Source organism: Phragmites australis, chromosome 3 (genome assembly GCF_958298935.1).
Source record: "Phragmites australis chromosome 3, lpPhrAust1.1, whole genome shotgun sequence".
NCBI lineage: Eukaryota > Viridiplantae > Streptophyta > Magnoliopsida > Poales > Poaceae > Phragmites > Phragmites australis.
The window spans coordinates 18,721,223-18,748,346 of record NC_084923.1 but is presented as its reverse complement, the minus strand read 5'-3'; the positions used below and the strand labels follow the sequence as shown (position 1 = coordinate 18,748,346).

General features: G+C 40.3%; 1 protein-coding gene across 2 annotated transcripts; it reads right to left on the bottom strand.

The window, feature by feature from the left end:
- Positions 1-7,817: 7,817 nt before the first annotated feature.
- LOC133912536 (phosphatidylinositol 4-phosphate 5-kinase 6-like) lies at positions 7,818-12,252 on the bottom strand. Of its 2 annotated transcripts, XM_062355329.1 has the most exons (8): positions 11,026-12,252; positions 10,108-10,272; positions 9,842-10,007; positions 9,632-9,745; positions 9,314-9,507; positions 9,125-9,204; positions 8,965-9,049; positions 7,818-8,556 (listed from the first exon to the last, which is right to left on the bottom strand). In XM_062355329.1, the coding sequence occupies exons 1-8, from the start codon at positions 12,132-12,134 to the stop codon at positions 8,265-8,267; spliced, it is 2,205 nt and encodes a 734-aa protein (XP_062211313.1). In that variant the 5' UTR covers positions 12,135-12,252; the 3' UTR covers positions 7,818-8,264. The 2 variants fall into 2 exon arrangements, with proteins under 2 accessions (XP_062211313.1, XP_062211312.1); XM_062355328.1 differs by having other exon boundaries at positions 8,965-9,204.
- Positions 12,253-27,124: the final 14,872 nt, after the last annotated feature.

Below are 27,124 nucleotides of genomic sequence, written 5' to 3'. Positions count from 1 at the left end.
CTCCACCACGTGCCTCCTCAACAACCACGCACGTCATCAATGTCCCTGTTACTATATTATGGAGTTTATACAAGAATCCATGTAGTTTAGACAAAATCGTAAAAACCGTAAAACCCACCTACGTCAAAATAAACTCATGTAGTTTAGACAAATCGTAACTATTTATGATGTCAAGCCCCACCCCTCCCCAAATGATGTTGATACAATATGCTATTTGAGTGACTTCCTATAATTCTTAGGGTCACATAATGATATCAAACGTCCCTTCTGACATCATCGAGAAACCATTCAAAATAACATAATAATTTATATTTGGGCTCCTTATTTATATATATATATATATATATATATATATATATATATATATATATATATATTAATATCGATCCTATTTATGCGTGTAAAATTAGAGTAGCAGATCCAACTAATGGTTCATGAGACTATTAAATTTATTCTAGAAGCCATCATGTTATTTTGAAAGTAAACAAACACAATATCGTCCAATCAAACAATGCTAGGGGTATTGACATCATATAAGATTGCAGAGGTAAGACTGATATAAAACAATTCGTATTGTTTTTTTACAAGTCCCTAAAGTTGTAGGTGACTTTTGGTAATTTTCCCTACAATCTATATGTTTCTACGCTCCTTCTTAGGCTCCAGTATTCTAATTTCTCTTAACAAGCAGAATCACCTATTTCACCTAATTAGCCAAATAGCCCGCTGAATTAAGTTACAGAACTTTAATGCATGGTCGTTCCATTATACAATTCTAACTTCTATAATTAAAAGTGTGGCTGCACTTAGTATATGATTCTAGTGTTTAATAAAGATATAGTTATACATTATGCAGCTGTAATAGCTCTAAAATATAAGTCATTTCTTTTTCTCGATGTTTTTCTTTGTTTTCTCTGACCTAATGACCACTTAGGTTCCTCTGTTTTACTCATTTTTATTTAAGGATTTTAAATCTCATTTTAGGTTTCTATACGATTTTCTATATTATTGAGAATCCAAGATTTTCTTTGGTTCCTAATATTTTCTACTCTAGGATGGCGAGGTGTCTTGATTTTTCGACTTGAAGGATCATTCTAGCTGACTGGCCCGCACAAATATACAACTAACATTTCATAAGTCTCTCTACATGATCTAACTCTTTTTACTCTTTATTGAAAAATGTTTTCCTTCAAATTTATTTATTCTCTAAATGTTCTTTTAAGTCTTCACTTTGGCATTGAAGTCCGAATGGTATAATTTATATCTTGCTTGTTTATATATTTAACTCGAATAAATGATCTTGTGATGTCAGTGGATCTGCCTTTTGGGCCCTTATTTAAATTTGTTGTTGGTCAATGAGACATAATCGGCTCTTTGGACCTTTGCTCAGATTGATTGTCGGTAAATACTAAATAGACCCGATTGGGATGTTGCATTCATAATGGAACTTGCTTAAGTTAACTATTGGTAATTGAGTCTTAAGAGTGCCTCCAATAATGTAGTCAACCATTAGCTATAAAAATTATCATATCATCTATAGATAGCATAATAGATAGCATCTTTAATGAACTAGTTATATCATTTTTTACTAATTTAATGTGGAATATAATAGGGCATTAAAAGTCTATATACATCCTGTAATGCCTTATTGACTAACGTTAGTAACTAATTTTTCTTTCTCCTTATATTAACTCTCTTTCACATAGACAAATATATGATGTAGATATTTTTATAGCTAGCTGATATAAATTGTCGAAGAGGACCTAATCTTATGTGTGAATCTAGTAATTAAGAGGGGTCAAGTCTACGTGGGTTTATTAATTGTGATTCATTATTAAGTATGGTTCACCCAATAAAAAGATAGATGTTTCTCTCTCTTTTCTTGTAGATTTTTCGAGGCCATTTGCCTTTTCTCTTAGCGAATGTGGAAGGCCGATTATCTCCTTTTTATCATATAATAGACATTGTGTGCTGCGGGAGCAGCCAAATTTTAGCTCATAATCCCGTAATGTGCTCTGTAAATATTTTCCCTCGGCTATTTAACACATGCAAGCAAAAAGTTTTACGTAGCCACGTAGTTAAGTTTAATTTGACATTAACATAAGTCTTTACCATTTCCCGCACTTTTACAAATACTAAACAGAATGGTGCGCGTTGCTAAGTTTGTCTCGAATAAATGTAATGTTGGAATGCTATGTGATTTGTAGGCTATAATTAAAAGGTAAGATTGGTATTTTTTTTGTTTTTTGTTTACCATTACACTTATTGAAATGTTGTGACTGTAGCTTTTATTTAATACGTCAAGGTCCATGGATCAATTATATGTTCTTCTTTTGTCGGATATGTATGTGGCAAACTGATAAACTAATAGCGGCGTATTTTTTTTAATCTAATTTGTACTTTTTTATCATTATTGTTTTTAAGTATGAATCGTCGATGATGAGGAAAGTGGATCCGGAATTTTGACCAGAAGAATTTGCCCAAAAAAAATCTTCATTACGCCCATAGGCCGAGAGAGAGCCAGGGTGGAAGTTCGTGAAGCTGGTGAGAGAGCCGACAGTGAGCACACCCAGCTAATGGATTCTCTGACTTTGATGTTCGGCAAGAGCAAGAGTCTTCAAACTCACGCAGGGCGGGAGTTAGGGTGGAGCGAGAACGTGAGAGAAATGTGTAAGAAGTATTAATTTGGGAAAATAAGGTCGTGATGATTGTTTGGCCGGCGACTGGAGTTTCTAGAGGGAAACGCTGGATTTTATTTGGTCTCACATGTATGAGGGAATAAATGAGAGGAGTATTAATTTAAAAATGAGATCATGAGTTTTTTTTTTTTTTTTGCCCGCAACTAAAGTTTTTAGAGGGAAACATTGGATTTTATCTAGGCGTACGTGTATGAGGAAATAACACACACACACACACACACACACACACACACACACACACACACACACACACACACACACACACACACACACACACACACACACACACACACATATATATATATATATATATATCGAGACTGGTTCAAGAAACAAACCAATCTCATCTACGTACTGAGTCCAGGAATCAATCCTAACACATAGTGACTTCATTGATGATAATAATTACAGTATCCAAACTTAATCGAATAAACTGTCTTACAAAAGTGACATTCGAGGATCGAAGAACCAATTAAACTCTACAGTAGAACTAAACAAACTACGAAGATCTAATCCTTTACAACTCTTCCACAAGCATCATCGACATAGAAAGCATCTTAGAACGATCCACCTTCAACGTACTCTTTGATACATTCTTCAACTGAGTGTTTGATGATAGCAAGAGTGATCATTTGTCATCCTCAACAAGTTGTGAAGGAAACAAAATGCATATGAAGGCTTGAAAAGAATAAGACTAATATGGCTCTCTGGCATAATCAACATTTAAGTAAAAATATTTGAAAATCAATAATAATTAAGTGAATAACAAACCACCTCAAGATTCCTTCCATCTTGACTTAACCAACTAAACAATATCTCAACCAAAATTTCCATCCATTAAGCTTGAACCCTCAATCATAGTTCCCATCACTATGACTGACCATCCTCAACTATGATTTTCATCATCATAGTTGACCTGACTAACCAAAATATCAAGTTATAATCATGATAGGTTTTCAGTGCTACTCATGACTGTAAGCACGGCTGAATATTCAATTTTAACTCTGCAAAGGTTGTACTTTATCCACAAGACATTTCATCCCATTTTACTGAGCATCTGTTAGCCAACGAAGAACTCTTACACACTACCGAGGTGTGCGCTAGGAATCCACTACAAAACCTTTGCAATGCCCCTCTCAGCACATGTCTACCCGCTAAGATTTCACTGCCACGTGATTCCACCTCAACAACGGAAGCCCCCTCTTGCGCCTTTCGGATCCCAAAATATTGTCCATTCACCACTCTTCTTCCTAGTCTATACTATGCTGAGAGTAAGAAAATTACTTGGCTAGGCCCATCCCATACCAGACTTATGATTGTACTATAAACATAGAAAGATCACCCCATGAACCGGTCCTTAGATTTGAGCAAGACTACCACTTTCCCAACCATACATCTCATCATACCACCTACTCAAATCCATATACCATGTTGCTACAAAAATTATTTCATCATATTTTATCATTGTTGCATAGGATCATTATCAAGTTCGTGGAACAATTATTATGATTACCATCCCAAAGCAAGATTAAGCATTATCTTCCCATCCATAACCCAAAATCATACTATGGCGACAAAAATGATAAGGGAAAAATTAGAGTAAAACCTCACTCTTGGGATTCCCAATAAATTATTAACATGCATGATCAAGAACACAACTTGTATTCATTGAACTCAGTTGGGTCTTCAAAATCCTGATCCTGCAAACCTTCTAGCTCATCCTGAACGTTGGCGTCTACTCGCAACATACACGGAAAACAACAACACATAAATACCAAGATCCAAAAAGAACCAAAAACACACAGCAAACATCATCACTCACAAAATAACAACTTTCTGGATAATCCGACGAAAGAACGGGTCAAAACGAAGCTATGTTTGACAAGTTATGAATTTCTAAAGAGTAAAATAGGACTAAAAAGATTATCTACAGATAAAATTATATTGCTAGGAATTCTTCCAAAGATTATCTACAGATAAAATAGGACTAAAAAGATTTTCTAGAATTCTTCCAAAGTCATTTATGATTTTCTGGGATTTTTCTGGCATTTATTTTGCATTATAAAACTATTTAAAACTATTAAATAGAATTAAATATACCTATAAATATTATTAAACATTAGCATCAATTAATTTACTAATTAATATTATTTCTTAGAATTATTTTTATACTAAAAAACTATTTATTGCCTAATATTTACTATTTATGACGTTAGCAAAATAATTAAAAGGAAAGAAAAGCTGATTGGGCACTACAAGCTGAGGTGGCTTGACCCGTAAGCAAAAACGCTGACATGATTGGGTGATGTGGCGAAGGCTGCTGACTGGGATTATGGATGCCACATGTCGCTCTCAAATTGGATCACGAAGGGGTATAAGGGAATCTAATCTTGGCCGTTGGCTCGGGATCGGATGGCTTCGATACTTTGGCTCTCGGCTCCGACGAACAGAAGGTGGCGGTGGCTCTTCCTGTGGCGGCACACGACTGGAACCTCACCGGATCGGCGCTCCGATGAACTAAACTTGATGGCGAGCGGTGAAAAGAATCGGGGCGTCATGGGGACTCACCTAAGGCACACATCAACGTCGGAGAGGATCTAGAGAGGCTGGTGATGACGCACGTCAACTTGAAGCTTCAGAGCTCGTCGGTGAAGGGCTCCGGGCGTCGATTTCTTTTTGGTGAGTTGGGCAAAAGCTTTGGGATAGTCTGGGGAGGCTCTAGGGTCGCATATTTATAGGCGGACAGCTCTCTTAATCTCTAATTTGACTCGGATTTCAACTCGATTCTGAGATCTCAAATGCACTTGGGTCTCTATCTTTTGGGCAAAAGCTCACGCATAGCTATGGGATTCTTCCTCCTTTTGATCCATTTCTCGCCTCTATCTCTATCCCGTGGATTTGATTGAGTTTTCATATGGCCGGCGGATAAACTCAAGTGCACATCTCATGATTGACTCGGTCTCTAACAAAATTGGCATGACTTGAGCTTCTAGATTCCTGGCGAGTCCGTTTGGCAGTTAGGTGGTCGACCTCTGGTTCGGGCATGGCAACGACGGCGCATGCGGTGGTGGCCGACTGCTTGCTACTGTGCTGCACTGAGCTGAGCAGAGAGGGAGAGAAGAGAAAGAGCGAGTTGGGCTAGCTTGGGCCAAATCAGAGAGCAGGGAGGAGAGGAGAGGTGATGAGCTTCGGTATTTTTCATTCTAAAAACTTTTCTATTTCAAAACTATTCTCTCATGTATATATACATGTATTCTTTTACATACAATGTATATACCTACTATATTGGCTTACAAAAACAAACAATAAATCAAGCAATCAAATATATATACACACACATATATATTTGTAAATATTCTTTTATAAGAAAATAGCCCTCAATGTATACATGTATTTATACACATAACACATCCACATATATGGATCTATGTATAAAGCACACATACATACTTAGGGATTTATTTAATTTTGCAAAACTCTTTTTAATTTCTTTTATTTTTTTTAATTTCTTTGGTTTTAAGAATTTGGACTATTACATTATAAGAATGTAATAAGGCAACCAAAGTTTCTGTCGGCGACTAAAGTTTCTGGAGGGGAACGCTGAATTTTATTTGGACTTATGTGTATGAGGAAATAAATAAGTGAGATATTTTGTTGTTTTTTAAATAGAATTATTATTATTTTTGTTGAATATATGGGAACATTAGTTACAGTGTAGCACAGTGTTTCCTCGCACAATGTTTGGTGACGTGGCAGTGTGATACAGTAGCTCTAGTGCTTTTTTTTTAATTTTTGGTGTTTCGCTGAGCTCACGGCCTGTTTTTTTTTAAAGAATGGATTAAGGCGACTGAAGTTTTCGAAGGAAAAATATTATATATATTAGTTAAGAATATATATATATATATATATATATATATATATATATATTATCACGTGACCTTTGAGGACGGCAACAGCTATGCGAACACTGGGCTAAAGGCGGCAACTCGAGAAACCCCCAGCGCGCATGCGGAGAAACCACACGGGCAAACGGTAGCTACACTGAAGGGCGGGACCCATATAGCATAGGTGTGTCTGTATGAGCTACAGTGCTTAGCGTACGGCAAGTGTACAGTCTTCCACCGTTGGTCTTCCATGTACACCTTCAATGTACCTTCTTATCTTTTTATCGTGGTCGAGGAGGGAGGATGGTTAGAAAATGATCCACGAGTCGAGAAAAATGGTTTACACTTAGTATAAAATTAGTCACAAGATGAATCCCAGTATTACGTGATTATATATAAAAGAGAAAATGATATACTCAAATAGCATGTTCAACACAAATAGGGGGCTAATACATGCATAGGGCGGTCAGGCCCCTGGCCCCCCTCTCTCCCCCTGCTGCTTCGAAATTCTTGAAAAATTCTCGTGAAATTCCGACAATTTTTTGAAAAGAATAAATATGATTTTCACATTGCTAATACATGCATAGGGCGGTCAGGCCCCTGCCTCCTCCGCCCCTGCTTCGAAATTCATGGAAAATTCTCGTGAAATTCCGCCGTTCCGGACATGCCCTTAAGTCGTTACAATAAATTAGGTTAAACCACTAAACTTGTACTCAAAATTACGAATCAACGTTTGAACTCCCTCTTGTTTATAACTTTGCACTCGATGGGATTGCATCACATAACCTGCTGAATGAAGCCTTGAACTTTAGCTTTCTGATGTGTCATGTCCATTGCCGTCAAGCTAGTTGCACGAAATATGCATCATTGCTCTTTACTCCCGTTGTGTTTCTGGCTTGAAGCAGGTTGCTATCATCACAAGCTGACCTGAAAGCAGACCAAATGCTGATGGGGTGATGCTTCAGCTGCCATTGAGTGGGTCCACCTCAGGACTGCACAGCAACATGGTTATTCTCGATATATCATCAGCAGATTATGTTACACCTTGAAATTAACTGATACAATGAATCTCACTGTATTCTTACTTTCACATTCAGAAACATCATCATCACGCCTCGCACTTCGGAGCATTCAGAACAACTAATGGAAACATTCAGAATAATGGATGACAAAAATAGAGTTAAGGAATCCCATTTGGATTTTGGACCAATATTAGCCTGAACTGTGTAGCACAAAACTGAGAATTTGAAAATTTTCCTCTCAATCTATTGAAAGGTTTCGAGACAGTTAGAAGAGAATGGTGCCCACGCCCACGTTATCCTTAGGCAAAGAGCATTTACAACCCCTGAATGTCTTGGCACTTTCGGTTACATGTTTCTATGTATAATTTGATTCTGCAAGTTACATTTCCTACTCTTTGTTAATATTACTGAACTCTGTATCTGTGCACATTGCTTATATTTACATGACAGCCAATCTGATTCCTGGAAACCGGGGGACCACCAGCCTATTCAGCAACTCAATAATCCTGATGCCTTCTACAGAAGCTGCTGAACTCCTGTATGGTGCAGTAAACTGATAATGTACAAGCCCGCCGACTAAATGTCACACTGCACTGTGCGCAGCTTGATCTTTCACCTTTTGAATCCACAAACAATATCAGCCGCAAAGTCTCAATATGATATCAGCCGTCTACTTTGTCTTCTTGGAATGCTTTGTATATGAAATCTTTGAAGCGGCTAGAATATTGTTTTGGATCTACTGCTGAAATGGACGTTGAGTCATATTGAAAAGATTTGTACGCATGCTCAAGCCTCTTGCCGATATCATAGTCTTGGAGTATGTCTATAATCCCAAAATACAATATGACATCACAGTACTCCCCATTTGGGTCTCCAAAAACATCATTGTCGTTCCTTCGAATTGTCATTTCAGCTCTTGACAACATGTTTGCCCCAAGTTTAATTTTCGACCACCTGCTCAAGAACCTTTATCAGATGCAATTTTCAAGAAATGGTATAATGCACCAGGCGAATCCTAGTCATTAGGTAATAGTGCCTGACCATCTACTATAGTCCTAAACTGGTCATTCTATTCTGGCTGACCAACTGTTTAGTCTCATCGATACTCAAGATCAATGTATTATTACATTAATGTACTGTAAAGATGGCAAATGTAAAAGGAATGCACAAGACAGTACTACAGCATTACCTCATTTTTTTAATCATTACGAGGCTAAAGAACGAATAAACTCAATAGTGAGAGTTGATTAGAACGTTAGGAGGCGAGTTGGGTTCTGGTACCTCATACTAAATGATTTGAAAAGAAATAAAACATTTTAGGATTCTACTATTAGCTGAGAGAAGAATAATTAGCATCATTACCTGTTTGGATCAGAAAGAAAGTGATCCCTGTCCCATCTTGAAAGGCGAGGTGTTGCAGGTTTGTCACCATCAATGTCAATGGCACCTTCAACCAATGCACATAATAATGTCAGCATTTGAGTTTCCAACCAACCTTCAGAAGCAGGTATCTCTCCCTTACCTCTAAAATGGACACCCACCAAAAGACTGTAATCCATAATCTTCTCCTGCTCGAGGAACTCACAGTCCTTGTCCACTTGCCTGCTTTAAGAAATTTAACATATACATTAGCACAGGGATAAACATAATATGGTTATTGACCAGTGCTTAGGTCATAATGATATGAGAATTATGCATAAAATGTTCACACCTTTGGAACTCTTCGAACCATTGTTTCTGTAACCGAAAGATAAAGTTAAGATCAAGGTCTTTCAGAGTTGTATACTCATCAATCTCTGCCTGCGGTTTATCAGTTATACGGCCAAGTGATGATCCTTTAAGATCAAATCGTCTATGAATTGGATGATCAGAGCAGAAAAGGTTTCCCATTATGACAAAACGAACCTGGATAGTAAGTATGAAACATACAATCAGGCAAAGATATTATGCTTTCAAAAATAGCATATTCATTAACAAAGAACAAGGATAATTGATGAGGATGGAATGGGCATTAATATACTTTTCTAACCTTCTTCTGGTGTACTCCCGACTTTACACAATGTAGACCAAAGAACTTTGTCACTAAGGTATTCTCAAATGCACGAACATGCTTGTAGTAAGCTGGAAGCATCTTCAGAAGTATCTGTATGGTAACGTGTAGGCCATACATTAAAAATTAAACTTCTGCCCATCCAATACGCTTAGAAAGCATTTGGAAAAAAGACAGCAAAGGTCATACCTTCACTTCCGATTTCTTCATTGTCTTTATCATGTAGCGATCATCATCCGTCAAGTAAAAGAAGCTTCCACTCTTGCCAGGGGACGAGAGTTCATGAAGAGCCTCATCTCCACAGAGGGATAACATATAGTCAGCTGGGTCAACCTTGAACAGCTTGCGCAGTGTTCTGCAATTGAGTTCAGAACAGATGTACGTGTTGATAAGCACAACACATTGAAATGGTTACAAACATATACTATGCATCTATTACGGGAGTGATGACCAACCGGAACACCTTTGGACAGTAATCCTTCCATTTGAAATCACAAGAATTGTGTGGAGGGGTATATTTTGAGCCCTCTGGAGGGAATTTTGTCCACACTTTCTCCTTTGGGTCAAATGCTGATGATTTCATGTCTAATATAGATTGACCTTGCCTTCCTACTGCATGCCTATTCCAGATAGCGCATTCAGGAAATAAGAAATTTATGTATGATGTTAGAAAGGAATATGACATTCTTAGCATGAGAATAAATTCTCTCTCCTAAAAAATATATCAAAACAATTAGAAACGCATCTAGCTGAGAGGTAGTATGCACCACACTCTAAGGAACTGAAAATGGAAAAAAACAAAATATGATTGCTAAAGTAAATTAGATAAGGCAAATCAGTTGTATAGTCGTGCATCATCTCTCTTGATTTGTAACTTCACGAAGTACAAACCAGTAGGGAGTTCATGGAAGAACATTTCATTTCAGGATCCAACTAATAATGACAACTCTGGAGGGAGTGCTGTGCTGATGAAAATACAGCATACAACAGCCAATCATCTGCCAACACATCAGATACGGACTACGCTCTGTTGTTCCAGTTTGAAGCCATTACTCTAAAATACAAGGCTTTAGATGCCTGTTTGATGTTTCACACTTCCACACTCTCAATGCATGATAACAAAATTTTAGGCTTAATACTTATGGTCGAAATATCGCAGAGAGAAATGCTACAGTGCTTTCACGTAAGTGAAAGCATTGTCAATGAATCAGTACTAATTATTTACCAATGAGACGATTAAATGATCGTCACGATGCAGATTTCTTGGAGAATTATGTAAGATTTCTAATGGACAACTATCAAACTCTTACACTAGCACAATAAGAAAGCCACACTGAGACCATGTAAACGATGATTACGGCCAATAAATGCACCTGATCCCGAGTTGCAGGTTGAGCATGAGCTCGTAGTTCTTGTGCCCCTTGGCAATGGTCACTCCCTGCCGCTTCGACACCCGCAGCACTGCACCCTTGGACACGTGCGGCGACGGCGACGGGGGCGGCAGCCCCCTCCCCTCCCTCACGCTCCGCCGCCTCCAGTCGTCCCCACTATCGCACTTGACATCACTGTCCGACCCCCAGAAGTGCACCAGGCTACCTCCCGAGCCATTGCTTCGGCCGGACGACGAGCTCCCGCGCCCACTGACCGAACGCACCAGCCATTTGAGCGATCTCAGAGACGTCAGCGCCGACTGGGCCTCAGTGCCGGACCGCACGCACTCCGGTAATTCCCGCGCGAACACCTCCCTCGGGTCGCGCGTCCGAGGGGACTCGCCCGCCGCCGCCGTGGACGGGTAGTACACGCCCTTCTGGTGGACAGCGCCGCCGGGCGCCTCGCGGCCCCAGAACCCGACGTAGAGGCCACCATCCGCCCACCGGAACGTTCCCTGCCCTCGCGGGCGGCCGCCCTCCCACCCGCCGTCGTAGCGGTTCCCATTGGCCCAAACGAGTGCGCCGCGGCCGTGGATGAGACCCGCGCGCCAGCCGCCGGCATACTCGGTGCCGTCGCGCCAGGCGTACTGGCCGCACCCTTCCGGGAGGCCCGCGCGCCACTCGCCGTCGTAGCGGTCTCCGTTGGCGTACCGCTTCTCGCCGGCGCCGTGCTCGAGATTCTTGGCCCACACGCCGCGGTAGGTGTCCCCCGCGGACCCGACGTAGGTGCCTGCGCCGTGCATGAAGCCGTCCAGGAACTCGCCCTCGTAGGTGGCACCCGATGGCCAGGAGAACCTGCCGCGGCCGGTGGCCTTGCCGCAGCGCCACTCGCCCTCATACATGCATCCGTCCGCCCACAGGTACTTCCCCGCGCCGTGGGGCACGGCGCCGCGCCACTGGCCAGTGTAGAGGTCGCCGTTCGGGAGCAGCCGCTCCCGCTTCTTCTCCCCGCCATCGGCGCCGCTGAAGGAGGCCGCCGCGTCGGGGACCTCCCCGCCCGCGGGCGGCGGCATCGGTGACACGCGACTCGCGTGCCGGGCGCGCTCGCGCATTGGTCGCCCTCGGCCAGCCGGAGCTCGGGCTCTCTCGGCCGCAGCGTGAGTCGCGCGAGGATCCTAGTAGCGCCGGCGGCCGCGCGCTCGCGCGCGGCGCGGCAGCATTGTCGGTGTGGGGGGATCGAGACGCGGCCCAGGGAGAAAATTTTTGGACCGTCGAAGGAGTGGAGGACGGGAGGGAGGTGGAACGTGCAAGGAGGTGCCTTTTTTCCTTCATATTTTTTAGGATTTTCTATTCTGGAATATTATCACCGGATCTACTATATCTGTACAAATAATTTCACAACCTTAAAATAAAAAGTTTGTGGCCGTTGGATGACCCAATTAAAATAGCTTTGATGAAGAACAGGAAGATTCACGTGCGTCAAAGATTTGCTTGCAATCCGTATGACAACATAGAACCAAAACAAACATAACATGTGTAAAACATCATAACTTGATGTGCATCTTATAGCTTATACTACTTCCGGTCATGAAAACATGAGTTTTTTTTTTGGTAAGGTTTCGATTAAAATTTGAAACTTTGATTATTTCGATAACATAACATTTTGAACAAGGTTCTGATTGTACATTCAAAACTTTGAATACCAATATTTTTTAAAATAATTAGTTTGGAATCATGAAAATCATATGTGTTCATTTGGCTTGAAAAATACTTCCATGATAACATTTTTTTTGTTAGGAGAATGGTACTGTGCTGGTTCTCTGACCTTCTGATTGGCTTCGGGCAGCTACGAAAAACCCTGAATAAGGATGGACAACACTAACGTAATAAAGAAGTGGTCTTGGAGTTCATATTGCAGAGACAGAGTCGAAGGAAAGACTAACACTAAGTATGGACATTGAAGGTCTCGGAGGACGCACCGAAGATCACGAGGATTCGCTTGAGGTAAAACGAGGAGCCTGAAGAGCTATTTGGCAAGGGATAAAGACTCGAAGGTTGAAGCGTCTCTACCGAGGATGTGAACAGGAAGCGAAAGGTCACCATAGAGGAACGAAGGACCCGAAGGGAACTAAGTCGAAGAGAAGCCTGAAGGTGGTCAGCCCTGGTGCCGAAGGATTGCCTAACACACTACTGTAGATACATGTTACATCCTAGTTAATTTAACATTGTAATAGTGTAATGACTATTATACTTTTAGAATATTTTAAGAACATTTAAATGAAGAGAGACTTCAATGTAACGATGATTAGAGTGATTAAGATATGACTATAAATACCCTAACTGATATGACAGAAATGAACAGTGGAGACACCATCCATTATCAGTTCACTATGTTACTATTAAGATTCCAACAATTTTATTGGATTATATAGATATATTCTAATAGAAAACAGTGATAAAAGATTGTAACGTTATCTAAAATATCAAGTATTTATAACGAGAGGAAGTAGTACTTTTTCCGAGAACTCTAGTTTATATTACTTCATACGTATGATATCCAATATGTTGGCTATTATAGAATGTTGTATTAGCTGTATTAATGAGTAGAAATAATGCATTTTAATATGTAGATAGATGTTCCATTACAATAGTCACAACTGGTTACCCAAGAACGCGTGACGTTTTGGATATTGATAAAATCTCCATCACGCAATTTCGAGCCATTTTTATAGCAATAGAGTAGAGTTGGCTTCTTGTTGACACTTTCCAGCAAAATTCCTACATCTTGAATCGACTACTTTCTTTTGACGGCAGATTTTCTATGGCATAATATACAGCGTCCTATATCCTGGGAGGAAAGGAGGGGTAGTCACCATACGAACGGAACGGAGCTGGTAGACACGGTACGGAATTACCAACTCGAAGACATGGAGAGATGGCCGTCGTACGTCCAAGTAGCGAGCGAGAAGAACAGAACGGGGTTGGTCGCCGCTGGCGACATGGTGGCCGGCAGGGGGCCTCCGCTGTCGCCTCCTGTCGCGCCTCTCGCCGGCCTCTCCCTCTCAGCACCATAGGGATGACAATTTATTCCAATTCCTGGTTTACCTAGAGATAAATACTTGAATAAAGTAAAATATATGTAGCATTTTATACCTACGGATATATTTGTAGGCAGAAAATACTACCCGACGGGTAAATAAATATATATATATATATATGTATATGTGTATAAGACGTATTCATACCCGTAAAACTCGTATACCCACATAGTTCTCTAACAAATAGGTTCAAACCTTAACTTTCCTCATCCAAAAATGTCACATCTAACCTTAGAACACTAAAACCCATTACTACCGAAACTATTTTCAGAGACAGTTTGTAACCGGTTTTTACAGCTGTTTAGCCCAACCGCCTGTGATCGAAGGCATGTGAAAATGAATGATTTTCACATGTACAAAATAAACTGCATATGTAAATATATTTCTACAGACGGTTCCTTAAGACAACCGCCTGCGGAAATAGATTTGTATAGGCGGTTGTCTTAAGTAACCGCCTGTGAAAAACTAATATCACAGGCGGTTACTTAAGTTAACCGTATGTGGAAATATATTTCGACGTACTTTAACGTTCACCTATAGATAGATAGATTTTTACATGCGGGTGACATAAGGTCCCGCTTGTGGTACGTATTTCATTTAAAATTAATAACGAGCATGTATTTTATTCCCTCTAGATTTCAACACATTTTCAAGACAGATTTCAACAACATTTGAATAAACACAAGTTCAATATTTAACATAAATACAATAATATTCACAAGTACAATATTTTTACATCACAAGTCAATATACATCACAAGCTAAATATTCAATACAAGTATTCTTTTATCTATCACTCACAATGCCTCGGATGGCTAGCCAATTCACCTCCGAGGTAAAAGAACTTACCACTCTTGTGAATGACTTCGTGCATGATGAATCGACACATGTCACGTTGGACATTTTGGATATCTTCGTCTTTGAGTGAGGTGTGTGTACATTCGATCATCCGTGCCTGAAATAAAAACACAACTAAAAGAGCTAAAACACTACTGACAACGGAAACAGAACTAAATAAGAATATGCAAGCGCAATGATGACTTGCGTCCTTAGAGTTCATTGTGTACCTCATGTTTACTCTAAGAAACTGACAAATATAATATCCATAAAGAACGGTGTCGAAACCTTACTTGTGGCACTTCAAATAAAAAAATAACGTATTCGTTAGTTCAATAAGACTCTTAGTCATAAATAGTGAGATAATAGCATTAGAAGTGTGTTATTATAAGAAAGTGTGTATGGATCGTCATCGCATCCGGTTTGACCGTATCGTGTATCCCACCTTTCATTACGTATCACTTGTAGGCCATATTCGAATGCCAATAAGTAATTATCAATTCATAAATGATATATAAGAATTTTCTGTATGTGGATTTTCTTTACCTCTGTATAATATCGATAAGATCTTGGTAAGATTTTTGGGGGAGATCGGCTGAGTCAAGGACTACAAGTCTGCTCGACTTCGGCATCAGTATTATATAAATGGAGTTATTTTCATAGACGGTTCACATCCGCACGGAGCCATAGCCGAGTACTCAAGCGGTTCGTCATATGAACCGCATGTTAAAATGAAACCTAGGTGTCTTAAAAAATAGTTTTTGTAGTAGTGACCTTTGTAATATGGTGTTGAAAAGGGTTCAAATGCTCAAAGTGTTTGTATCAGGACTTGTCTAATTTATCAGAAGATGGAGTTGAATATACCGGATGGTCCGGTGTTCAATGGTGTGCAACACCGGAGCATTTCCTAGGAGAATTGCGTTTGGCACAATGGAGATGCTACTCACCGGATGGTCTAGTGTGTGGATAGCAAAAGCACCAGAGTATTTCTCAACAGTAACGGCTAATGACAGCTAGCAGTGTGAGCTTTGAAAATTATACACATTGGATGGTCCAGTGTGTGAGATAGTGTACACCAGATCATTTAGTGTTAATAGGAAAAGTGGATGGTTGGGCAATAACTAGATTTGGACCTCTAGCCAATAAATACCCCCTCATTTCATCTAAGTACTCTTATGAACCCAGAGGAGCCTATGCACTGTCTGTCATTAAGAAGGAAGAGAGTGCACTGGAGTGATCTGTAAAATTCTTAATTGAAGATTAAGGATATCATTAGAGCATAGAGAGTAGAAAGTGTGCATCTAGCTGTAGTTTAGGCTTGATCTTGATCAAGTGAAGCTATTGATTTATTACTCTTGGTGATTGACAACACTTAGCTGGTCTTTGATGATTGGATGTGTCTTGGTGAACTCTTGGAGTTCTTGTGGGAGCCCCAAGAATAGCGATGTACTTAGTTTGATGCCTGCCAATCTGGAGATGGAGAAGTGGTAATCATGAGGGAGCACTTGAGTCTTGGTGGCTGAAGGGGGGGGGGCGATATCCTTAGTGGATGCTTCATTGAGGACTAGGGGAGTGCCAACTCATCGATACCTCGGAAAAAATTGGTATCTTCTTATTAATCTCTTTACTTTCCCGCATTTACTTTGAGCATTTACATTTCTTGCAAGTTTTTAATTTCGCATTTACTTTATGTTCTAGCTTGTTTGATTACTTGCTTGTTCGTGTAGTTGCATTTCTTTCCATCTAGGCTAAGGTTGCTACTTGCATTTAATTCCGCTGGAGTGGAGGGACCGGCACACCCTGGCAACCTCACCGTCGACAAAAAACGTGAGTATCCCCCTTCTTTCTTTGTTTTTGGGTTAGGGATTTGGGCTCCGGAATTTCAGATTTGGAAGGGGGTTTTGGGAATTTCTTAGGATTTGCATTAGGGTTATTCGGATTCCCCAAATTCCCCTCCTTCTAAGTGCTACCCGAAGCTTACACTTGCCCTAAGGCCCTCAATCTGATCCCAATAGCACACAAGAACACACATATATGCATAAAAATATCTAATCCGAGCCTCAAAACCCGTAATACATGAACATGTGCTCCAATCTAACGCTAATTAGGACTAATCCACATCAATTAAGCTTTAAACAGAAGCAATTAGGGTCTAATCATGCTTTATTAACATGAGTCGAGCTTAATTCATATCAATTAAACCTAAACTTGATCATACATGACTAATTGATCATTAATAGGCATTATCCGAACATGAACTTGATCTAATTAGGTCTAAAAGGGCTTGATCAGAGACTATAGAGGCTTTGATACCAATTATTGAAATTATAACTTATCTAATCAACATGATGGCCTAGCACTAGATCAAGCACCTCTTAATTGTGGAAGCGTGAGGTGCATCCTTGCGTTCGATGACGCCATTAGTTCTTGATGGTGAGGTTGATTGATGAGGAAGAGATGTGTCGGTTTAGCCGTGCAGACTGTCGGTGTTGTCTAAGTAGCCGGCTTGATGTAGTCGTACGTGTTGGTGAAGGAGCCCGGTGAGGATGTGGCTGGCTTGAGGAAGAAGACAGAGTAGGGCTGATGACAACGGCAGTCCTCGCGCCACTGCAGCGCCCCCTTTGATCGTTTTAGGGTTTTAGATGTTGAGTGTGTGTTTGACTGCATGAGATCGATCTCCCCACAAGCTCCGGCGTTCCCCTTCATATTATGGTGCTAGTGGAACGTGACCGCAACCAAGATGTTGGTTGCGCCTCTGATCGTGGTGCGTGTGGGGAAGGGACCCCCCTACCGCCATCTTATTTTGGTTTCTAGTTAGATCACATTAGCTAGTTTGTCGAGATCAAATCCAACATTCTTCCCGTTGATCGTAAGGCTAACATCATAAAGTCACTCTCAATGAAATAGCACACCAAGGCAAAGCGTTACAGTGGCAAATAAAATAACACTGAAACCCAAATACCTATAGTATACCACCCCATCTCGAAATGGAAAAACGTTATGCTTAATGGAAGTTAGTTTGCTTTATGGTCCTCTTAATCAAGAATCACAGGCTTTCAAATAACCCCATGCTGGCAACATGATCACGAAAAATATGGGGTGATAAGCCTTTAGTAAGCGAATCCGCAAGCATTGACTTAGTATTTATATGCTTGACATTTGATCCTAGATTCTATGTTTCACAACATGATACTTAATGTCGATGTATTTAGCGGCACCACTTGACTTCCTGTTACTCGTATAGAAAACTGTGGGTTGGTTATCACATTATAATGTAAGTGGCTTTGAAATGCTGTTTGCCACTCTTAATCTCGGGATAAAGTTCTTTAGTCATACAGCCTGCCAGATAGCCTCATAACATACTACAAACTCAGTTTGCATCGTTGACGATGCCTTAAGTGTCTATTTGGAGCTTTTCCACGAGATGTAACCTGACATGGATTTCTTAGTATCCACACACCCTGCAAAGTTTGCATCCGAATAACCAACAACTTCGAGGTTATCAGTTTTCTAAATATGAGCATGTAGTTCTTAGTGCCTTGCAAATAGTGAAGGACTTTTTTAACGACAATCTAGTGATCTGGTCCTGGATTTGACTGATATCTGCTAAGCATCCTGGTAACAAAAGTTAAATCAGGGCGTGTACATACTTGAGCATACATAATGCTTTCGATAGCTGAAGCATAAGGAATCGACTTCATCTGATCAGTTTTCATATTGGTTCCTTGGACATTGAAATGTCCCAAACTTATCGCCCTTAAGAATAGGAGCAAGCGTGGTAGAGCACTTATGCATATTATATTTCTTCAGTACGCTGTCAATGTATGCCTTTTGAGACGAACCTAATACTCCTTTGGACCGATCTCGGTGAATCTCAATGCCAAGAACGTAAGAAGCTTCACTGAGATCCTTCATATCGAAATTTGAGGAAAGAAACCTCTTTGTTTCAAGCAGCATATCCTTATCGCTGCTGGCCAATAAGATATCATCCACATAAAGAACTAAGATAGTGAATTTTCCCCATGTAAACTTTTCATAAATGCAGTTATCAACTTTATTTTCTTTAAAGCCAAAATTTATAACGACTTGACTAAACTTGAGATACCACTGCCTAAAAGCTTGCATTAGACCATAAATTAATTTCTTAAGGCGACATCCTAAATGTTCCTTGCCTTCCATGACAAAACCTTCTGGTTGATCCATGTAAATATTTTCTTCCAAGTCACCATTAAGGAATGTCGTCTTCGTGTCCATCTAATGCAACTCTAAATCATAATACGCTACTAGCGCCATAATTATTCTGAAGGAATCTTTACTTAATTCAGGAGAGAAATTTCCGTTATAGTCAATCCCTTCTGTTTACAAGAAGCCTTTAGCTACGAGCCTTGCTTTGAACCTTTCGATGTTCCCCTTAGAGTCATGTTTGGTTTTGTTAATCCAATTACAGCCTATTGTTTTGGCTCTGTTAGGGATATCAACTAGGTCCCACATATCATTATCGCTCATAGACTTTAATTCGTCCTTCATAGCATTGAGTAACTTAGTCGAATGCTCACTCATCATTGCCTCTCTATATGAGTTGGGATCTTTTGCCTTCCCTATGTCATTAACATCCTCATTCATACAGATAATGTAATCATTAGAGATGGCATGTCTCCTATCATGTTGTGATCTCTTAATCGGTTCGTTAGGCACTGCAGGACTAGGACTAGGTACTGCAGGGGACTGCTGAGGCTCATTGTTAGGTGCATCGTTAGGAATTTCAGATATTTCAACAAGGGGTGCACTGACATTAGTTTCTACAAAAGGTGTAACTATTTGGGGCACAGAGATGTAGGGCTCTTAGATTAGCAGTGTAGGAACGTAAACCCACTTTTCCTTAAGATCAACTTCTCTGGGCTATAGATCCCCATTCTCAAGAAATACAACGTGTCTTGTTTCAATGAACTTAGTAATTCTATCTAAATAGTAAAAGCGATACCCCTTCGATCTCTCAGGATACTCGATAAAGTGACAACTAAATGTCTTAGGATCTAATTTTCTAATATATGGATTAAAATTTTTAGCTTTAGCTGCATAGCCCCACACTCGTAAATACTTCAAAGAGGGTTTTCTCCCGGTCCATAATTCATAAGGTGTTTTTGGAACTGATTTACTGAGAACCTGATTAAGAATATGTGTGACTGTCTTAAGTGTCTCCATTCGCAATTCAATTGGTAAAGAAGAATAGCTTAGCATATTTCACACCATGTCCATAAGTATGCGGTTGCGTCTCTTAGCTACCCTGTTCTGCTGAGGTTCACCAAGTGTAGAATATTGGGCTACTATGCTATTTTCTAAAGGAATCTGGTAAAAAGACCAGAGATTTACCCGCAAAGGGCATGTCTCCCATAATACTCTCCCCACGATCCGATCTCACAACTTTAATCTTTAGGTTGTGCTAATTTTCTACCTCAACCTTAAATATCTTAAATTTATCAAGAGACTTGGATCAGTCCTTAATAGGGTAGATATAGCTGTAACGGGAGAAATCATCGGTGAAGGTAATGAAAGAATCAAAACCATCCACCGATGCCACAGAAAAAGGACCGTAGATGTCCATGTGAATTAATTCTAATACTCATATGCTCCAAGTGGCCCCCTTCTTTATTTGCTTAACGTACTTTCCTTTAATGCAATCTATTCAGTGGTCAGGGTCGGAGAAGTCTAATGGTTGGAGAATCTCTTCCTTAATGAGACATTCCATTCTCCCCCTCGAAATGTGGCCTAAACGACAATGCCACAGTTTTGAAGAAGTCTTATTAATTGTACTTTTCTTTCTCTTATGGCTCACATCACGGACATTTATAGACACAGGGGATTCATTAAGGAGAAGCATATAAAATTTGCCTTGTTAGATGGTAAGACCAATAACATCTGAATTAATCTTAAGAATGCACTTATTATCTCCAAAATTACAATGAAAACCATCATCATCTAACATTGAAACTGAAATGAGATTCTTCCTTATGGAAGTAACATAAACTACATCATTTAGTCTAAAAGTGAAGCCACTATCAAGAACTAATGGAAGGGATCCAGCAGCTTCAGCTTAAGCTTCATTCCCATTGGCTACTCTAAGACTTTGCTCCCCCTTTCCTAATGTTCTAGCGCTAAGGAATCCCCTTCTTTGCGAGCCACTTTAGCAAACCAACACAGTCCTTTTGGTAGTGGTCCTTCTTGTGGCAGAAGTGGTATATGTCATCCTTAGTTTCTTGAGAGGCAGGGGCAGAAGGAATGAGTGCCTTAGGCGCCCTCTTCGCTGCCTTGTCGTGCTTAGCGATGAAATGTAGTTTCTTCTTAGAGTTGAAATCTCTTTGGAATTGCCTTTTGTTTTTGGGGATGCTAACTTGATTAACAAAATCTTTCTTTTCAACCCTCAGCCTCTAGTCTTCCTCTTGGACACACATCGCGATCAAATCGTTCATGGTCTATTTCTCCTTCTAAGTATTGTAGTTAATCTTAAAGGGAGAAAATTCAGGAGGGAGAGAGGTCATAATGAAATTGACAAGAAAACTATTATAGATTTCCATTTTCATACTCTTGAGTTTGGCAGTCATGTCTATCATCATCATAATGTGTTCTCTTATGCCATCGGACCCATAATTGTACTTAGTGTTGAGGAGGTTCTGAATCAATGTATTGGCATAAATATTGAAGGTGCCTTTGAATTGCTCCTCCTCGGATGCCAAGTACGTCTTAGCCTTTTCTAAGGTTGAGATTGCTCCCCTTATAGCTTCTAATATCGTGTTCGTCATTATCATAAGAGACATACGGTTGGACCGCTCCCACTTCTTAGAAAGGACATCATAAGTTTTTACTTTATCATAATTCTCCACGCTAGTGATAGGAGCAGTAGGAGCGTCAACCCTAAGTGCATAATCAAGGTCCATAACTCCAACAATAACAACCACTTTAGCTTTCCAAGCGGGAAAATTATTCCTCATAAGCTGCTCTGTGTCATCAATTGTGGCGGCAACAGAGGAAGCGTTAAAATCTAGAGAGAAAAGTTGGGCCAAATTAGAAATTTATCATGAATAAATGTGCACAAAAAATAACCCTACGTTGGTCTGATTAAACTTATGTAAAAATTAAAATTAAAACTCTAATCCGCATCACAGTTGGGCAGAAAACGGAAAAGAATTCATATGAACACATAAAATGGTGCATAATTACAGTCAACATTAGTCAGAAAGTAATTATGAACTTACATAAATTGATTGTAAAATTCTTCAGAAAAATCTTCCCGCTGGTTCCAATTCAAACAGAGAATTAATCATAATTTTATGCATTAAACATAATGTATTTGGGTTGTAAACATCATTAATTCCAGTGCATAAATTAGAAAAATGTTAGAAACTCTAGAAAATACATTAAAATGAAAAAGCCCAACAAAACACAAAAACCGGCCTTTCGGCCCATTTCAGCCGTGCGGTTTAGCTCCATTTGCGCGCTCCACACCACCGGGTCGGCAGCGACTGCGGCCTAGAAAAGCACCGCTCGGCCTGACCTCTCTTGCACACGCCAGTGATGCATCATCGCCGTCCATCACGATCGAACAATCATCCACCAATTTCGCCCAGAACAAAAAGGTGGCGCGACGGCCGGTCGCCCTAACCCTAGACTCATTCTTCCCCTCCCGCCCCAAGGCCACCGCGTGAGAGAGAGAAATGAGAGAGGAAGGCGGCCAAGGGAAATTCGACGGTGGCAAGCCGCTAGCGAAGATGAGAGAGAGAGAGAGAGAGAGAGAGAGAGAGAGAGAGAGGTGAGGAAGGCGACAGGGAAAGAGAAGCCTATCTCCGTCAGGCTCGCCAGCGCGTGCGTGTAGCTTCGACCACATGTGGCTTCGTCGAGCGGATCTTCGGTGGTGAGCATAAAGGCAGCGCACGCTGAAACAAGAAAAAGTGCGGCGGTGAAATACTGAGGTGCTCACACAAGAGGGACGACAACATCGACCCAGAGACGCCGACGATTAAGGAGGTCCAAATGCGACTGTGAGGATCCACTGAAGTAGAGGGACCGACACACCCTGATGACCTCACCGTCGACAAAAAAACGTGAGTATTCACCTTGTTTATTTGCTTTTGGGTTAGGGATTTGGGCTCTGGAGTTTCGGATTCGGAAGGGGGTTTTGGGAATTTCTTAGGATTTGCATTAGGGTTATTCTGATTCCCCAAATTCCCCTCCTTCTAAGTGTTATCCGAGGCTTACACTTACCGTAAGGCCCTCAATCTGATGCCAATAGTACACAAGAACACACATATATGTATAAAAACATTTATTCCGAGCCTCAAAACCCCTAATACATGAACATGTGCTCTAATCTAATGCTAATTAGGACTAATCCACATGAATTAAGCTTTGAACATAAGCAATTAGGGCCTAATCATGCATAATTAACACGAGTTGAGCCTAGATCACATCAATTAAACCTAAACTTGATCATACATGACTAATTATTCATTAATAGGCGTCATCCGAATATGAACTTGATCTAATTAGGTCTAAAAGGGCTTGGTCAGAGACTAGAGAGGCTCTGATACCGATAGTTAAAATTATAGCTTATCTAATCAACATGATGGCCTAGCTCTAGATCAAGCACCTGTTAAATGCGGAAGCATGAGGTGCATACCTGCGTTCGATGACGCCATTAGTTCTTGACGATGAGTTTGATCAGTGAGGAAGAGATGCATCGGTGTAGCCATGCAGACCGTTGGTGTCGTTAAAGTAGCCGGCTTTATGTAGCCGTACGTGTTGGTGAAGGAGCTCGGTGAGGATGTGGCTGGCATGATGAAGAAGATAGAGCAGGGCTAACGACGGCAGCAGTCTTAGCCCCACTGCAGCACCCCCTTTGATCGATTTAGGGTTTTAGATGTTGGGTGTGCGTTTGGCTGTGTGAGATCGATCTCCCCACGAGCCCCGATGTTCCCCTTTATATTGTGGCGCTGGTGAAACGGGACCACAACCAAGACGTTGGTTGCTCCTCCGATCATGGCGCGTGTGGGGACAGGACCCCCTTATTTCGGTTTCCAGCTAGATCACGTTAGCTGGTTTGCCGAGATCAAAACCAACAGCTCCAACGAGAACTAAGGGAGAGTGTCAACTCCTCGATACTTTAGGAAAAAATCGGTATCTTCTTATCTATCTTTTTATTTTCTCGCATTTACTTTTAGCATTTATATTTTGTGAGCTTTTAATTCCACATTTAATTTGTATTCTAGCTTGTTTGATTACTTACTTGTTCATGTAGTTATATTTCTTTCCATTTATCCTTTCCTATGTGTACATCTTCTGTTTAGATCAAGCTAGTATACAATTTTAGGATCAAGATACTCGTACACATGTCAAAATGCAAGCAGATTAGTAATCTACTACGCAAGAACCGTACGTAGACCAGCTTCTCAAGATTACGACAAGCTGCGGTCTGTTTATAATGCACACGTACGTACGGTGGTCGTTGAGCCACGAGTAGATATATACACGCATAGCATTCTTGTATCTATCCTGTCGGACTTGTGAATGACTGAAGTGATCTAAACAATGTATACAACTGGATCTGGATGGATGGGCTAGCTGCACGCGCAACAAACGCACATAAATTTGCTTCAAGAAAGGAAAAAAATGCACATAAATCTATCTGAACATATCTGCAAAAAGGCTCGTCCAAAAAGGCTTACGAAGGTCATAAACAACGGAGGCACATGGATCATGCAGGGATGTCGCTACTCCAAGGCAGTTGACTCTGGGGTCTGGACAATGGACACAACATAAATGCCATGAGCTCAAGCGATCGATGTACTATTACGACTTTGGGATTGACCGCCTGCATATGCACGTTTTTATTTGTCGGTGGTTCTGAAAGGGAGATCTTGGTAAACTTCCCTTCCTTTTCCAAGCGGCCGACGTGGTGTCCACATCGTTCTTCATCAACCATCATGGACAAGATGCAATTGGTCTATATATCTATGTAGAGGCTGGTTCATGTTTTATTTCATTATATGATAAATATATACTCGTTCCAGTAGCTTACATGTATGGAAGCTAGCTGCTAGCTGTTCAAGAATCGGGACCATTAATTACGAAGGAATTAGGAAGTTGATATGAATTCAGACAAATTTAAGAAATTAACGCACATATACATGAATTCAGGTGTTTCAAACAAGAACCTACAGTTTGCGTTCTCCGAAAACAAGAACATACAGTTTCTCTTAAAAAATCAGAACCTACATAGACAGTTAGAGATAAGTAATTTGTTTGATTTTACACTAGTACGTGCACTTTATAAATAGAAGGTACTCTACTGTCTATTGGATATCCTCACGCATGGACAAACTACAACACAAATAATTTCGAGGGACAAATAGTCCCAAGTCATATGTTCCACGTTGGGCTAGCTAGTAAACCTAATCTTCTCTCTCTCTCTCTCTCTCTCTCTCTCTCTCTCTCTCTCTCTCTCTCTCTCTCTCTCTCTCTCTCCCTGTAAAGTATGCATGAATTCGTTTTCCGTCTGAACTAAAACTTTTTACCCAGCATGTGAAGAATTCGGACACCCGTTCTGTTCCTTTTTCCCGGTGACGGCACTGACGTCTCTTTCGTGACGGCACTGATGTTAGACCAAACAGCGGATCGGAGTAATTAGTTTTGACTAGCAAATAAAGGGCGTTGTTTATTTGCGCCTACTAAGGACCTGGCCTGATCAAATCTTTTATCAGAGTGGCCTTTGATTCTTTCAGCTCAAATCCTTGAAAAATATCCGATATGAAATAACTTTCTGAGTTAATTGGCGGTTGATCAGTTTAGGTTAGTTTGCGTCTGTATTTACTTTCAGCTCGTCGTTTAACTAGTCGTGGAGTGGCAATCTGGACAAATACTAATTCGTAACATCTTGTCAAAGCATACAAAATAATAGGAGACGTCAAGGCTATATTCTGATCCAGGGATGCATGCATATATGAGACTAGTATTATTTACTTCTTTTTTCTTTAATTTCCTTTCTCCACAGCATATCGTCATGGGAGACACATTATTAAAACCCAAGATCTGGAACGAATGCATGATTCTAATGCAATATATAATCCGTGGATACCATTGCATTTGTAATTAATCACAGTGGAATGGTGGGACAAAAATCATCCATAAAATAGTTTGGTAAGTAGTTGATCGATGACAAATAACAGGGAAGCCTATTTTAGGTTGAATTTTTCTGTCGCTGGGCACCAAAATGAACAGAACTAGGATTCAATTGGAAACGGATGATCTGGACTGTTCATCGACAAAACGGACGGCCGGAATCGCGTGCAGTCGTTAAGGAGCAGATCCTCGTGCGAGAAGAGTGACTTTCCCAGAACCCCAGTAAACCGGAGAGCTGAATGAAGGGCACCCCAGTAACCGGGCTCTGCGGTAACTTGGCTAGAAATGTCAACGAAGCAACTAATCAAAACGACCTCGTCTAAATCTGCCGGTTAATTGCATATTCGCAAATGTATACGCACCCAGGCCAGTACGGCAACTACAAGTAGCTAGTATGCAGTACGTGCCATACAAGTTACACTCACGTAAGAAGCGCAGCATTTACGTCACCCAGTGAAATAAAATTGCATGTAAATAAGTGATCCCTCTGTTCAAAAATATAGAGTGTATCTTGTTTTTAAAAAATCTTTAAAAATAAACTTTGATGTTAATTTCTTTTACAATATATCATTAATTGCTAAAAAATAATATAATAAAAGTACTTTATTTGAAATACAAAATTGTTTGTATAACTTTTGTATAATAAATATGTATATAATATTTTTGAAAAAACATGTATATAATTTAACTAATTGTCAATCAAAACTGACAAAATTTGACTTTTTTAAATCAAAATACATCTTACAAAGATATGGAGAGAGAGAGTATTACTAATACGCGGTACTACAAGATTAATTTGACAGCATCAACAAACTAAAAACCGCGACTTAGCTTAATCCATCGCATTAAAGATGCAAATAGACCTTCTCCGGATCATTCACCATACGTACTACACGACCAGTACGTCTCGTTAAAAAGCTTTTTCTTGGACTTTTTCTCCGCGGCCGGACCTCCACTCCACCGGACGTAGCACACCACGCACACGAGAGGCACGCCCG